Here is a 13,823-nt window from a genome sequence, read left to right as displayed (position 1 = left end):
GCAGACTGCGGCCTTTGGTTCGTTTCTGGTGTCTCTACCACCCGTACCAGGCGGCCGGGAGCAGTCGGTCCGCCATGCCCATCACATCACATGCATCACCGTCACCACCACCACCACCTCTCCCACTCTCCTCCACACCCACCTTCGCTTTTGGGGATGGTACGGAGGTATGGAGGTAGGCTGGTAGCGAGCGCCTACGCACACACATACATACGCGCCGGCCGGCCCACCATCATCGCCCTACATCTCGCCTCGCCTCGCCTACATACCCACAGCAACAACAAGCCGAGCAGACAGCACAGCGCCCGCCCGTTCGTTCGTTCGTTCGTTCCGTTGCTGGCTGGCTGGCCCCGCCCACGCGCCGTGCCGTACCGTACCGTATCCAACGCACATCACACATCATGGCCCCCAACAACCAGCACCCCAGCCACCGGCGAAGGCGACGTCGAAGGCGGGCGTCTGCACCACCCACCCACCCACCTACCAGCACAAAGGGCAGTTCGCGTCGCACTGTGATGTTCGCCACTGCGCGAGGTGCATGGATGGGCGATGGGCGGCGGGCGGCTGAAACGCGACATAGGCACGCCGACTGTCCTACGGAGCCAGCCTATAGTGTGCGCCGATTTGCTGAAAGGGCCGTCGGGCGTCGGCTGCTGCGGCGGAGTGACTGACTGACTGACCGTTGGTTGCGCAGTGCTGTGCTGTTGCAGCGTGTTGTGCAGACACGCCGGGAGGCAGGCGAGGCGGAGGTGAAGGGGCGGGGACGCTGTGCGCACTACCTAGGTACATGTCACAGCAGCACAGACACAGTACAGTGACTCTACTCTTTCTCCACTGCGGTCGGTCTGCGTATCTGCACCGGTTGTTGCAAGCGACGGACGCGATGCGCGATCGGTGGGTGGGTGGGTGGGAGACAGAACCAAACCAACCCATGCCTAGGTAAAGTGGTAAGATATGTACAGCACCTACGGTGCCTATAGCGTGGCCCCATTGACGAACAACGGGCAAGTGGAGCCATGCTGGGTGGTGTCGGTGTCCATCAGCTCCAGGCAAACGGGCGCACACAGCGGCCAAAAAAGAGTCTTCTCGTCTGCGCATCCCGTTTTGTTTCCCGTTTGCCACGGACGGAGGGGCGGGAGGCAGTTGGTGGGAGGAGGCTGCAAGGTACAAAGCTTGACCTGAGGCGTGCCACATTGCCGTGTGTGGTTAGACTGGGCGATCATTCGGGCGAGGGTAGGTAGGTTCATGTTGTCGTGGTACGACGACGACCAGTACATGTACCACTCGGTCGAACTGCCACGCTGCATGACAGGAGAGAGGGAGAAGAGGCTGCGGGCCAATGGCTTATATTCCTGGCTCCACCCAGTGCTGTATGTACGAGTGTTCAGTCTAGTCTGCACACCACCTCGACTTGACTTATTCCCCGATCGCCATTGCCACAGCCAGAGAGACAACCTCACGCTTCGCTTCCTTCGACACCGGCCCGTTCGTCAGCTTGAGGCCCGGTGGTTCTGATCTGCTCTGCTTCTTATCTTTTTAGATTGGGGCTAGCCTGTGCACACCTCTCCTACTGCACGACCTGCGAGCTTATCACCACCCTCGCCCACTCGCTCGTATCATAACCGCCTCTCTGACCACCCTACCCGCTCTCTTTGCCGTCCCTCGATTCCTCCATTCCTCACCCAAGGCCCAACAGGCAAAAAGGCTCTTTGACTCAGCAGAGACGGACGGTTGGCGCGCCGCCGTCATTGTCATTGTCTCGTCGTCCGGTCGTTGACGTCGGTCCACATTATTTACCTTTGGACTGCTAAGGTACCTACATTACCTACATCTTGGCCGCCCTCCTTCCTCCGCGTCGCCGGGCCCCGACACCACTCAGCCTTCCAAAACCCGCACCACCTGCTCCATCTGCGCCGTCACCAAACAACATCGTCGCCGACTCATCGCGTCTGCCGGGCTTGTCACCACACCCCCGTATCGAAATATTCGCCGCCATGAACCGCTATTCGCGTTACGACGAAGACTCCTACCGTCTGCCCGAGGGAATGACGCGTGTGGGCTACGATGCCGACGAGCAAAAGTACATCTTCAGAGACCGCTCGGGCAATGAGTGGGCTAGTCGCAGCGGCGAGGCCTACGGCAAACTTGAACGCAGTAAGTCTTGACCATCACATTTGTCTCTTTGCTCTCTCAACTCAATCACTCCACTCTCCTTCTGCGTCCTCATCTCCTCCACAACCTCGATGCACCCTCAGCTCGGATCTTTGGAGGCCGTTTGCATGCACTGCGCAGATCGTCGCCTGCCAGCCACTGGTCGGCTCGGCTGCTGTTGCTAGCTTCTCGCCACTACCACAAAACACCGCTCCCGTTGCGCTACTTTAGACTACTGGCTAACCAAACGCTGCGTCGAACAGTTGGTTGGGACGGTGGTCGACTCCTCAAGACGTCGCCTACTTTCAGCTCCGGCAAGGCTCCTGCCACCGACTTCTCAGAGATCATCGGCGCCGACGACGACAAGGTACGTTGCCATGAGCGCCTTGTTTTTGTTTTCATTTTGCTGCTTTGGCCGCTTTGTCTCGGGGCTTTTGGCTGTCGCATTCCGGTCATCTTGTCTGTCGCGTGCGCTGCCAGGGCTGCGTCTCGTCCCTTGCTTCCATTGTCTCGTCTCCTCCCCTCACTTGTCCAACATTCCCTGCCCACAAGACGACGGCCCACCTCAGACGGGGAAAAGGCTGAGAAGTGGTTCTCCCGTCTGGGGATGTGGGTGTTGGGCTCATCTCACGTCATGTCATCCCTCCTCCTCCACTGCTGCCGTCCGTCCAGTCCAGCATTGTATCCAGCTCGCTAACCACCACGGCTCGCCTCACAGGCCTCGACTGGCGACCCTACCAAGAAGAAGCGCCGCCTCAATCCCTTCCTTCTCCTCGTAAGCGACCCTGTCCTCCATGCCAGCATTGATCGAACCACTTTCCCGCCAATCCTTGCTCGTCGATTTCCACCAATCATGAACCAATTACTCACCACTTTGTTCTACAGTCTCCGATCCTCACCATGCGGTCCAAGATGAAGGCGCGTCGCGATTCGAATGCCTCTGCGTCCACCATGCGCAGTCCCACGTCGACCATTTCGACCGTCGACTCGGAACGCAGTCCCACCTCGCCCAACTAGACGACGCCTTTCTGTACAGTTACGACGTTTGCGCAACCGCTTAGCTTTTTATGTACGACGATGTGGCATCCTGCCAAAGCTACCACTCCGCCTGGTCTGGTCTTGCCTTGCGTCGAGTCCTGTTTGCGCACCGTCCCTGTTTTTGCGTCGACGTCAGTCACGATTTACGAGTGTGGTGAGATGGGGCTGGGCTCGCAATGGGTCGTCCCTGGGTCAGGAATTCTTCTTCGCTGTTCTCTTCTCTCCCTACATCCACCACCCTTTTGTGTTTTCCTCTGCTTCTTTTCTTCCTCTTCGCTTACGACTTGATGCCGGGATATGATTTCCCAACGTTGACACGGTTGGTTTGGCTGGTCGCGTGGGAACGCAGTCACTTCCTGCGCCACACCACACCACTCCTCTTCTCCTCTTTCTTCATCTCGCCTTGACGACGTATTCTTTCCCTTTTCTTTCTTTTTTCTATATCCGCTCTTCTCCTTCTTTCTCCTACGAGCATTACTCTTTCTCTCTCCTATAGGGCACCCTCTTTTCCTTTGGTTGGCTTGGTACGCTGGAACGCATCTCCATCTTTATTCTTATCATCACCCTCTTTGCATGCCAAGCTCTCTATCTTTAGCTGGTCAGCTAGCTAGCTTGCTTGCATTTTCTTGGTTTGATTTGGTGCATTCATTTGCATGGGCATTGGGCATTTGCATGGATTGGTATTTCTCGCCGAGTGCGAGAGGGGGTGAGTGAGGGAGGGTTGTGGGACTGAATCGTGGATGTGGAGTGGAATTGACTGTATTGAATCGGATCTGTGGGTTTGAGGATCAGTCGGTTGATTCGCGACTGTCGGAAATGTGGTTTGGGGTGGGTGAAAAGTGGCGGAGTAGGTAGTTAAAGTAACTCTTAATGTGTCAAACAATGATCACAACGCGTCGTCTGCAATTGATGCCTTTGGGGAATTCTTTGCTTGAAACTGTTCTTACCGTGATCAGCCTCTCGAATTGGCTCAAGCAGACGTCGGCAGGAGATTAGATGTGGCACTGCATGACTACCAGCGGTGGCGTCACTGTGGCTGATGTGCGCTAATGCGAGTGCGGCTCCGTCTGTTAGTGACCCTTGGGTCTTATTACAACCTCCAACAAATATCCCCCGTCCATCGCTCTCCCACTTTCGCAAAGAGTGGGCTCACACGTCTTGCGCCTTCTCCACTCCCTGTTTCGAAGCATCCAAGGCATGATCTACAGGCGCCGCCTCGCATAACGCGACTGCTGGGCTCGTGACGGGCCACCGAGCCCAGTTCAAGCACCTCCAACCGAACCAGACCGGAGACACTCTCCACCACCCCTCGCCGATTGCACCGGTTGTGCTCCTTAGAGACGACCACGCGACTTCGATCCGACTCGGCGCTGGGCGCTGCGCGCGATCGACCCTTGTTCGATACATCACCACCGCCACATCTGTCTGTCCGTCGCGGCTCTACAGCTTTGGGTCTGCGCCGATAGCCTACCTTACTTGGCCCCCGACCCAACAATTCGTTGGGCGGCTCATGTTCTTTGCGCTGGTGCCGACAAGAGCCACGCCATTTTACGAATCATTCGCCTTGTACAGTCTATAGATCGAGTACCTCGCAAAGGTCGCCATGTCGGAGGATAAAGCGAGCGGGAGCGGCAAGGGCCAGGGAGCCGCGCCGAGCTTTGCGGACGTGGTAAGTCTTACATATCTGGGCGCGAGGAAGAGAACTAAGAGCGCATGGCAGGCCACCGGCATTGTCGACGAGTGCCTGCGCAACATCATCCACGAAATCGTCCTGTCGACGCACCGCGACGAGAAGCTGCAGCGCATGCAGTCGGCCGCCACGCTCGCCGAGCAGGCCGCGATACAGGAGCACCAGGACAACGCGGAGAAGTCCAAGGGCGCCAGCAGCGCGCAGCCGCCGTCGGTCAAGATTGACACGCCGGCCGCCGTCTACGACAACGGCCGCGTCACGCTGCGCGGCAATCCGCTCAAGACGACGCCCGACATCATCTGCCCCTGCTGCAAGCTGCCTCGCCTCATGTACCCCATCGCCGGCACGGGCGCGCAGATGCCGGACCTGTCCAAGAACTACTGCAACCGGCACCCGTTCGTGTCGCGGCAGGGGCACGACATCTACAACAACCCGTTCCCGACGGACATGGCCAAGACCAAGAAGGAGCGCGAGCTGATCAAGCGGCAGGAGAAGGACAACACGCCGGGGAGCCAGGACACGGAGGGCACGACGGCGGCGGCGGCGGCGGCCGACCAGCCGGGCAGCCAGCAACAGTTGTCCAAGCTGGCCGCCGGCGGCAAACCCGCCTCGTACATCCCCTGGCACACGTGCCCGAATTGCAAGCGTAGTCTGCTCATCACGCGCTTCGCGCAGCACGCCGAAAAGTGCCTGGGCATCTCGGGCCGCCAGAGCAGCAGAAACGCCATGGCCAAGCTCAACAACAACAACCACGGCACCGGCAGCGCCAACACGCCGCTGGGCAGCCGCGTCGGCACCCCCGTGCCCGGCAGCGGCAGCCAGGCGGGCGGCGGAGGCAAAATCTCGCCCGTCAAGAAGGGCGCCAATAACGCTGCTGCCAATGACGACAACGACAACGACGACGCGCGGTCCACCGCCGCCGCCGACATCACGCCTAAGAAAATCAAGAAGAAGAGCAGCTACGTCAAAAAGGCGGACCGCGAGAAGGCGGCCGCGGCTGCCGCTGCGGCTGCCGCCGGCGGCGCAAACGACTCGCCCAAATCAAACACGCCCTCGTCGTCGTCGAACCTCAACCCCCACGCGTCGTCGAAAGACGCCCAGCGCGCCGGCACCAAGATCCTGAAGCTGAAAGCGCCGAGCGCGGCGGCGGCGGCGGCGGCGGCGGCAGCCGCTGCAGCGGCAGGCGGATCGGGGTCGAAACGGCCGCCGAAGGAGAGGGATGAGGGGAAAGAGAAGGAGGGCGGGAGCAGTAAGGAGAAGGCGAAGTTGTTGGCCAAGGAGAAGGAGAGGCAAGGCACGCCGCTCGCCGGCGGCGGCGGCGGCACCGGCAGCTCGACGGCAACGGGCCTCAACAGCAACAACAAGCGCGAGCGCGAGCGCGAGCGCGGCGATCGCGACAAGGCGGCGCAGCGGAAACAGCGCGAGCGCGAAAAAGAGCGCGAGCGCGCGACACCCAAAACGACATCCAAAACAACAAGCGCAGCGACGGCAGCCACATCGGCAACTGCAACAGCAACGGCGACGAGCGCAACAGTCAAGGGCGAAGACAGCAGCGATGCGGACGGCGACGTGTTTGTCGACGCGGAAGAAGCGGATGCGGATGGAGACGAGGACGGGGGGGAGGAAGAGGAAGAGGACGAGGAGGACGAGGCGAGCGACGATAGTAGCAGTGATGACGATGATGAGGATGGCGCGCCGTTGCGGAAGAAGGTTAGGCTTGGTAATGCTGGCGGCGGGGGAGGAGGGGGCGGTGTGGGGAAGGGTGGTGGTGGTGGGTAGAGGGGGCGGAGTGGTGGTGGTGGTGGGTAGAGAGGGGGAGAGGGGGGGCATGGGCAGGGGGACGAGGGCAGTAGGGCACTGCACGGGCACGGCGTTTGTTCATACCTATCGTCTTTCTCTTTACTGCATCGTTCGTCGTTCGTCGTCGTAATTCTACATCATCATCATCATCATCATCTTCTTCTTCATCCGTCGACATTTATCATTCGTGGCGTTTATTTGGGTTGTCTGATGACAGTTTTGGTCTCTCTGCTTGCTTGCTTGCCTACTGCTGCTTGCCTGTTTGCTTATTCTCTGCCGCCGCTGTAGTACTTGGTCCACCAAGGGAATAATATTGCAGGGAACAGTGGTGGTGTGTTGGTAGACTACCTATATAACGTAGGCAGCGAGTAGGGTAGTGGGCAGTGCAGTGCAGTGTAGCAAGCACTCGCCCAACGTAGCAAACATGATGAACAGAGTCTTAAAAGTAGTACGCAAACTGACTGACTACTCCACAAATGTCAAATACGTTTAGACGTAACCCGCACCCGCATCCCCCCCCCCCCCCAGCGTAGAGTGCGCCAAGTACTGCTTCATATCGAACCCACCATCAGACGACCGGAAAAACACCGTGCCATGAAGCCAAACGCCATGCTCATCCCATCCCATCCCATCCCAGCCCAGCCCATTCCAGTATCCCTTCAACCCCCTTTGCCCCTGACCCATGCCCGTCCATCTCCGTCCGTCCGTTCACCCCCCCTCAACTCCACCCACCTTAGCCCTCTCAAGCCCTCCCCTTGACAGCCAACGCCACATCCGCAAGCGCCTCCAAATCCAAGCGGCGATAATCCGCGGGAATGAACTCGCCAACGACAATGCTGTGCACGCGCATCCAGGGGTGGTAGTTCAAGCCCGGCAGGAGCTTGGGCGTGATGAGGAAGTACTGCGACGTGTGCTCGCGGCAGGCGATCTGCACCATGCGCTCGTGCACCATGCGCTCGTTGCGCGGGTCCATGCCCTGGTTGATTTCGTCGACGACGCGGAACGGGCTGCGCGCGAGCGACTGCAGCGCCATCAGGTAGAAGATTGTGCTGACGGCGCGCTCGCCGCCGGATTGCCGGTGCGATGTTAGGAGGGAGAGGGATTCGTGTTCGCTGGGCCGTGTTAGCTGCTTGCGTTCTGTGTCTGTGTCTGTGGGTTGTCGACGTCGACTCACCGGAACTTGACTTGGATCTGGATGGCCCATTGGTCAAAGTCGTCGGCCTTGTGCACGCTGACCTGGCCCGCGCAGCCAATCTGCTCAAAGTTGTACGAAAAGGCGGCGCTGATCTGCTCGACGAGCGCGTCCAGCTCGGGCTCCCACGTCGCCTTGATGGCGTCAATCTGCTCCTGCAGTTGCTCGAGCGCCTCGTCCATTTCGGCCAGCTTGGCCTGCTTCTCCTCGATGGTCCTGGCACGTTTTTCGTACTCGCGTATCGCGTTGGGGTCGCCACCGTGCAGCAGCGTCAGCCGCGTGCCGAACGACTCGATTTCCGCCTCCAGCTCTTCCATGCTGATTGTTTGCTCGACGTCTGCGACCAGCTCCACCTCCTCGTCCGTCCGTGAGTTGACCAGCCGGGAGACTTGTTCCCTGAGGCCTGTAGCCGCCGTCTTTAGACGTTTCCAGTCGGCGTCGAGGGCTTGCCACTCGCGCTGCCGCTCTTCGACCAAGGCGTTGACTTCCTCGTTCCTGGCTTGGATGACTTCGCATTCGGAAATGGCCTCGGCCTCTCGGATCTGCCAGTCGTATAATATTGCTTGGCAATCCAGAAGTTTTTGAACGAGTTGCTAGCAGCGTCAGCGAAAGTGTCTAATCACGAGGCGCAAACTTACAGCGTAATCGATCGAAGCTTGACCCTTTCTAAGAGCAAGCTGGTCGATTTGAATGTCGAGATCAAGCATTCGTGCACTTGAGGTGGCAAGCTGCTCCTCGATGCCAGCCAACTTTGTCCTCTGCCCCTCTGGATGCTGTCAGCTTGAGTAAACATTATCTTGGCAGAAAACCTACCGAGCTTCGTGGGGAGGGCAGCAAAACTGGAGTGTATCTTCTGCCGCTCGCCCTTTTCATGCTCAATTGTTTTCTGCCATACATTAGAACAAGTCGTAGACGAAGCTCCAGCGCACAAACCCTTTCATTCTCCAGCTCACTATGCCTTCCCCTGTCGGCCTGGCGCTCGTCTCTCAACTCCTGGAGTTGGTTCGCGATTTCCTCGAGCTCGTGGCGAATCTCGCGAATCTTGTCCCGAGATTCCTGGTCCGCACCAGTGTCAACCGCTTGGTCGGTCCAAACCCTGGCGGCATTGACTCGCCGAGTCATGGTGGAAGTCGCGGCATCGCCATACTCTTTGCGTCGAGACACCATGTAGCTCACGCGGCCTGCAACCCACTTGCCGATGCCAGACTGGACCACTCTGTCGAACTGCTGCTCACTGTGAGGTCCGCGGGCGACCGGTGTCTGGTGCAAGCGGACGGTATCGCACAGCATAGACAGGACAGGTTCTGGCCCTGTCAAGCAGTCGAGAATCCATCCCGAAAACCCAAGGTCGGTGATGACCTCCTGACTCAAGGGCGACTTCCAAGTGGACAATGGTCTGACAGCCTCCCTGATGTGGACATCTCTGAGTCTCATTTCGGCCATCTTCTCGCTCAAACGGCGAAAGTCTCGTTTGTCAGTGCAAGTAATGGCGCACATGTCGCCCTTTTGAAAGAGCGATTCGGCGGCATCGGCGAAGGCTGGGTCCTTGACTGAGCATGTAACGCTCGGCGGGCCGAAGACTTCGCTGCTGAACTGGTCTTGGTTTTGCTGGATCCATTGCCAGGCTCTGGCAGTTTCATGCGACATTCTCTGGAGCTTCTGTGTTTGTCGTCCGGCTTGAGAGTTGAGGCTCTCCATCTCCTGCTCGGCTCTGCGATTCTCTTCGGTCAACTGCATCTGTCTGTTCTTCAACTCCCTCGCAGTCTGATCAATTTCGCCGATTCGCACATCAATCTCCCGCATCCGACGTGCTTTTTCGCGAATCCTTTCGTTGAATTGTGCAGCGTCAAACGGCTCGGGCTGTTCCTCCATTTGCCTTTGGAGGCTCTTGATGTTGGCTTCGATTCTGCGGATCTCCTGCGTCTTTTCCTTTTCCATGCCCTTTTCTGCCTCAATCTCCCTTTCCTTGTTTTCAATCTCAGCCGCAATGCTTTTGAGTTTGTCCACTTGGACATTTGCATGTTGATTGAGTCGAACAACTTTCGATCTTTCCGCCGTCGTTGTCTTCTTTACTTGCTCAAGGTAGGTCTTTTTCGACTCCATCTCGCGCAAAGTTGGTTCGACTTCGTCTTTGAGCGCAACAAGCTCGTCTTTGGACGCCAAGGCTTTTTGTTTGGCTTCACGCATCTTTTCCATGGTGACCCGGTAGTTGACACAAGGACGGATCCGTTTGTACGCCTCGAGCTTGTCCTTCAGCTGCTGCTGCTCCCGCATGCGGTCGACGTCGGCCTTTTGTGCATTCTGCCGTTTCTCGAGACTGGACAAGTGCTCAGCTTCTCTGTCGCGGGCGTCCTGGTCGGCCTTTTGTGTCTTGCGCAGCTCCTTGAGCTGCTCATGGCGCTGAGTCATGTGTTCCGGAGCAGCGGCACGCTGCGTCTGCTCGAGCAGCTGTACAGGGCCCAGCGCAGCAAATTCGACGACTCGATCCTGGGGAAGGAACTGGCAGAGGTTGTCGATTTGGATGGAGAAGGATTTGCAAAGCTCCGTGATGCGCTTGTGAGGGGTAGGCTGGCCATCCAGGAAGAAAAACGACTTGTTGTCTTCTTTCTTGATGATGCGTTTGATGACTGGATTCCTTCCTCGCGTCTGTGGGCCGCCTGCGAGCTCAATCTCAATCGCTGCCTCGGTTGTTCCGTTCTTGACAAACTCGCCAACGCTTTTGGCTCGTCCCAAGTGCTGCGGGCTCCATCCGAGCCCCAGGCAGATAGCGCAGACCAGTGTACTCTTGCCGTTGCCGTTGGGACCAATGACCATGTTGAGAGAGGAACCACACTTGAATTCGCTGGACGTATAGGTGACAAAGTTGGTCATCTTGATGCGGACCACGGAGCCTGGCTGATGCGGAGGCTCATTCTCGTTGTCGTCGCCCGTCGCTCTAGGCTGGGTTCGAAAGCTGTTTGGCAGCACTGGGCCACCCGGTGACTGTGGTGGGCGTTAGCACATCTCAAGGGCAACGGACAGACGTAAGAATTACCTCGGGCGCATCGCCGTTTGTGTAGCGCGGCCTCTTGGCCCTGTCGTTGGCTTGAGAAGCGTACGAGTCCTCACCCTCTCCATCTTCAACGTCTGAGCTTGAACGGCGCCGAGCCATGGTTGGCAGAAGCCCTGGGTACGGGCAGAGTAGAGAGGTTGTATGGAGAGCGGGAGGTTACGCGGACGCGTTCGGTTCGCGTCGAGCACTTGATTGGGCAGGGAAGGAGATAAGATTGATTAGATCGGCTGCAAATCGTGACCGGCTGACCTCACCACCAGTTCGCTGAGACATGCGAATCCATGAGATGATTCCTGGCGTAGAGTAGTGCAGTCACGATAATCGACAACTGATGGATCACCTCTTCGGCAACCTCAACATAATGGACCGAATCATTTGAATTCATAACGTCCCAGCAACGAGACGGCGCGTCATTGCCGACACGGCTTCATCCTCAAGTTTACATGTACATGACTGGAACGAGGATTTGAATTCGTGGTGCTTTTCCCGTCGCCTCAACTTTCCCAAGCAAGTCCGAGGAAGCAATCTCACACGTCGAGCAGATGATGATACCCCATTCGTACATCCGCTGCTATGGACTATTCCGCCAACCCTAGCACGATGTGACTCGTCTACTCGACCTCGGCCTTGCCCTCAAAGTTCTGGCCCTCGACGAGGTCGGGGATGTCGTCCTCGTCGTCGTCCCTCTTCTCGTCACCCTCGCCCTTCTCCTTTTGCAGGTTCTGGTAGCTCTCGGCGAGCTTGCGGAGCGATGCCAGCGAGTCGGGGCCCAGCTGGTTGAGGATGCCGGGGACGAGCTCGGTGAGCTCCTTGTCCTCGCCGTTGCCGTAGATGGCAAAGGTGTTGGCGTTGACCGAGGCGTGAACTGCAGCGTGTGAGTGACATGCCCCACAGCAGGGTTTGGACGCGTCCGATGCATCCGTGGAACCACGGCCATTCACTCACCCTTGGGAGCCGCAAAGTGAATGACGTTGCCGTCGCTCTTGAACATGTTGACCTCCTCAATCGCCTGGATGGGCTGGACGTTCAGCTTCTTGAGAGCGCCTTGGAGCTTCTTGTCGTCAGTGCCACCGCTCTTGTGGACCTTCTTGACCTTCCTGCGCGGAGTACCCTTGCCTCTGTACAACAACCATTAGCTATCCCATCCTGTCGAGTGGCCGAGATGAAAGGTGTCGGAAAAGGGTGTTTTTGCAGTCCAGAGTGGAATGTGATGCGAGTTTGTAGGAGCTTCTTACCCTGTTCACGTCATCGTATTAGCGGGGCTCTCATTGAGTGAAACAGTGCTCCAAGGCTGGATTTTGGCTGTAAAGAGCCGGAATTCAACGTACCAATGCGCACAGAGGCCTGCATCCGCGCGAGCTTCGCCTGATCCATGATTGCGGGTTGGGTGAGAGTAGAGGGTTGGGAGGGCTAGAGCAGCAAAAAGCGACGTCAGCAGGCGAGCAAGTGAGACGAACGGGCGGCGGCGAGCGATTGACGACGAGCGCGCGATCGGGCAGGTGGTTGCAGGGGCGCTGGCGTACCTGGAGTTGTGGATGAGGCGGATGGGTTGGAGGCGCGAAGTTCGTGATGGTTTCAACAATCGGCTTCCTGGGCGGCGTGTGCGGCCTCGCTTAGGCGGCTCCCTTTACCAACACCATGCCCGCGATGTCCCTCGACTGATCTCTGCTTGCCTCTACAGCGCAAAAATACGATTCACACGCCAGCTCCACCGTCACTTCGGGGTACGTCGTCCTGTCGCAGAAAACTACCTGTTTCGTGGATGATGCGCTTCGGTCAAGTCGTGGAACAGAAACGCCGAGACGCTGAGCTGCCTCACCAAAACTTCCGGGACCTCTTCTGCATCCGCGCTCTTCCACAACATGGTTGCCATCTTAAATTCAATTCGTCCGTCTTCCAAGATGCGCATTCTACAATACGACCATTTCTCGTTCTGGGGGAGATTGCGACTATTGCAGTGGTTCTTGGTCGTGCTTGTTTCTATTTTCGTCTAAACGGCTGTGGTTGATGAGGTCTTCTTTTTGACTCTGCTGGTGTCAATTTCTTCTGGATGGGAAAAAGTCAAAGGTGATCCGCGCGAAGCCTGAGAAAGAGCAAAGAGAGGGCTGTTCAAGCTTGATTGCTTCCACGAGTCTGTCTCAACGTCGAGCAAGTCATGGGCGCGAAAGCACTTTGCATTTGGACATTGCTCTACAGTACAAAGTCGACGCGCAAGCTGAGGCGTCATGAGGCTAAGGGGTGTCTTCCCAGTTGGATGCTTGTCGCGACTTGACTGCTTCATCCCGCGCTTACACCCCCGACTTTTGACAAGGAATGCCATCCCTGTGGCGGCGCACATAGCGGGTGGTGCCAAGACGCACTACACGACGTGGGATACACCGAGGAGTCGAGGCACAGGGCTGCGTCTGATGTTGCCAAGTCATGATAGGACGGGGACGGAAACGAAATGTGGTTGATGAATGCTGATAGCCGCAAAGCAAAATGACCGCCCAAACGCCACCGGCAAGTCAAAAGGAAAATCATCAAGAAGCTCTGTCCGCGAATCGTACACTTCAAGACGCCGCAGCGAGAAGGAAAAAAGTCGTGTGTTATATGCCTCCGTACTGACTCCAACCAGACTGCTTGACCATCCTCAGGCTTCGTTTTGTCTCGGCGATACCGCAGTGCAGATCCATAATGACGAGGGCAACCACAAAGGCGCTAAAAGCTGCCAGGAGCTCGAACATCTCGAACGTCGGCCTCGGAGACTTGGGATGGTTTCTTGGCTCGAAACTGCTCTTCAATCTCGACAAAGGCGGCTGCGGCGCTAATGTTGAACTGGGCAGCAAGGTAGAGGGCGTAGCGGTTGCGGTAGCTGCTCGTGATGGTTTGAGTCGAGGTAAGGGTTGCTGTGCGAAGTG

General features: G+C 57.7%; 4 protein-coding genes across 4 annotated transcripts; 2 read left to right on the top strand and 2 right to left on the bottom strand.

Annotated features, from left to right (window-relative positions):
• The first annotated feature begins 1,808 nt into the window (after positions 1 to 1,808).
• On the top strand, positions 1,809 to 3,267 carry J3D65DRAFT_380980 (uncharacterized protein). The gene is made up of 4 exons (XM_066795772.1): positions 1,809 to 2,154; positions 2,415 to 2,518; positions 2,870 to 2,926; positions 3,037 to 3,267. Exons 1-4 carry the CDS (start codon positions 1,995 to 1,997, stop codon positions 3,166 to 3,168), a joined length of 453 nt encoding a protein of 150 aa, XP_066655581.1. The 5' UTR covers positions 1,809 to 1,994; the 3' UTR covers positions 3,169 to 3,267.
• Positions 3,268 to 4,792: 1,525 nt separating this feature from the next.
• On the top strand, positions 4,793 to 6,658 carry J3D65DRAFT_668082 (uncharacterized protein; the record flags this gene model as incomplete). Its single annotated transcript, XM_066803083.1, has 2 exons — positions 4,793 to 4,858; positions 4,910 to 6,658. 2 exons carry the CDS (start codon positions 4,793 to 4,795, stop codon positions 6,656 to 6,658), a joined length of 1,815 nt encoding a protein of 604 aa, XP_066655580.1.
• Positions 6,659 to 7,421: 763 nt separating this feature from the next.
• Positions 7,422 to 11,022, bottom strand: J3D65DRAFT_646049 (uncharacterized protein; the record flags this gene model as incomplete). Its single annotated transcript, XM_066802252.1, has 15 exons — positions 7,422 to 7,791; positions 7,854 to 8,464; positions 8,510 to 8,637; positions 8,685 to 8,757; positions 8,805 to 9,248; positions 9,273 to 9,435; positions 9,466 to 9,582; positions 9,604 to 9,635; positions 9,660 to 9,974; positions 9,996 to 10,021; positions 10,055 to 10,133; positions 10,155 to 10,301; positions 10,326 to 10,478; positions 10,500 to 10,811; positions 10,906 to 11,022. The coding sequence occupies 15 exons, from the start codon at positions 11,020 to 11,022 to the stop codon at positions 7,422 to 7,424; spliced, it is 3,087 nt and encodes a 1,028-aa protein (XP_066655579.1).
• Positions 11,023 to 11,287: 265 nt separating this feature from the next.
• Positions 11,288 to 12,490, bottom strand: J3D65DRAFT_625517 (putative nascent polypeptide-associated complex subunit). The gene is made up of 4 exons (XM_066800345.1): positions 12,447 to 12,490; positions 12,252 to 12,333; positions 11,869 to 12,042; positions 11,288 to 11,788 (listed from the first exon to the last, which is right to left on the bottom strand). The coding sequence occupies exons 2-4, from the start codon at positions 12,295 to 12,297 to the stop codon at positions 11,535 to 11,537; spliced, it is 474 nt and encodes a 157-aa protein (XP_066655578.1). The 5' UTR covers positions 12,298 to 12,333; positions 12,447 to 12,490; the 3' UTR covers positions 11,288 to 11,534.
• Between the last annotated feature and the right edge of the window lie 1,333 nt (positions 12,491 to 13,823).

This window comes from Phyllosticta citribraziliensis (genome assembly GCF_038025025.1).
Source record: "Phyllosticta citribraziliensis strain CPC 17464 chromosome Unknown J3D65scaffold_6, whole genome shotgun sequence".
Lineage (NCBI taxonomy): Eukaryota > Fungi > Ascomycota > Dothideomycetes > Botryosphaeriales > Phyllostictaceae > Phyllosticta > Phyllosticta citribraziliensis.
Note: the sequence above shows the minus strand (reverse complement) of the source record. Positions and strands in the feature narration are given on the sequence as shown.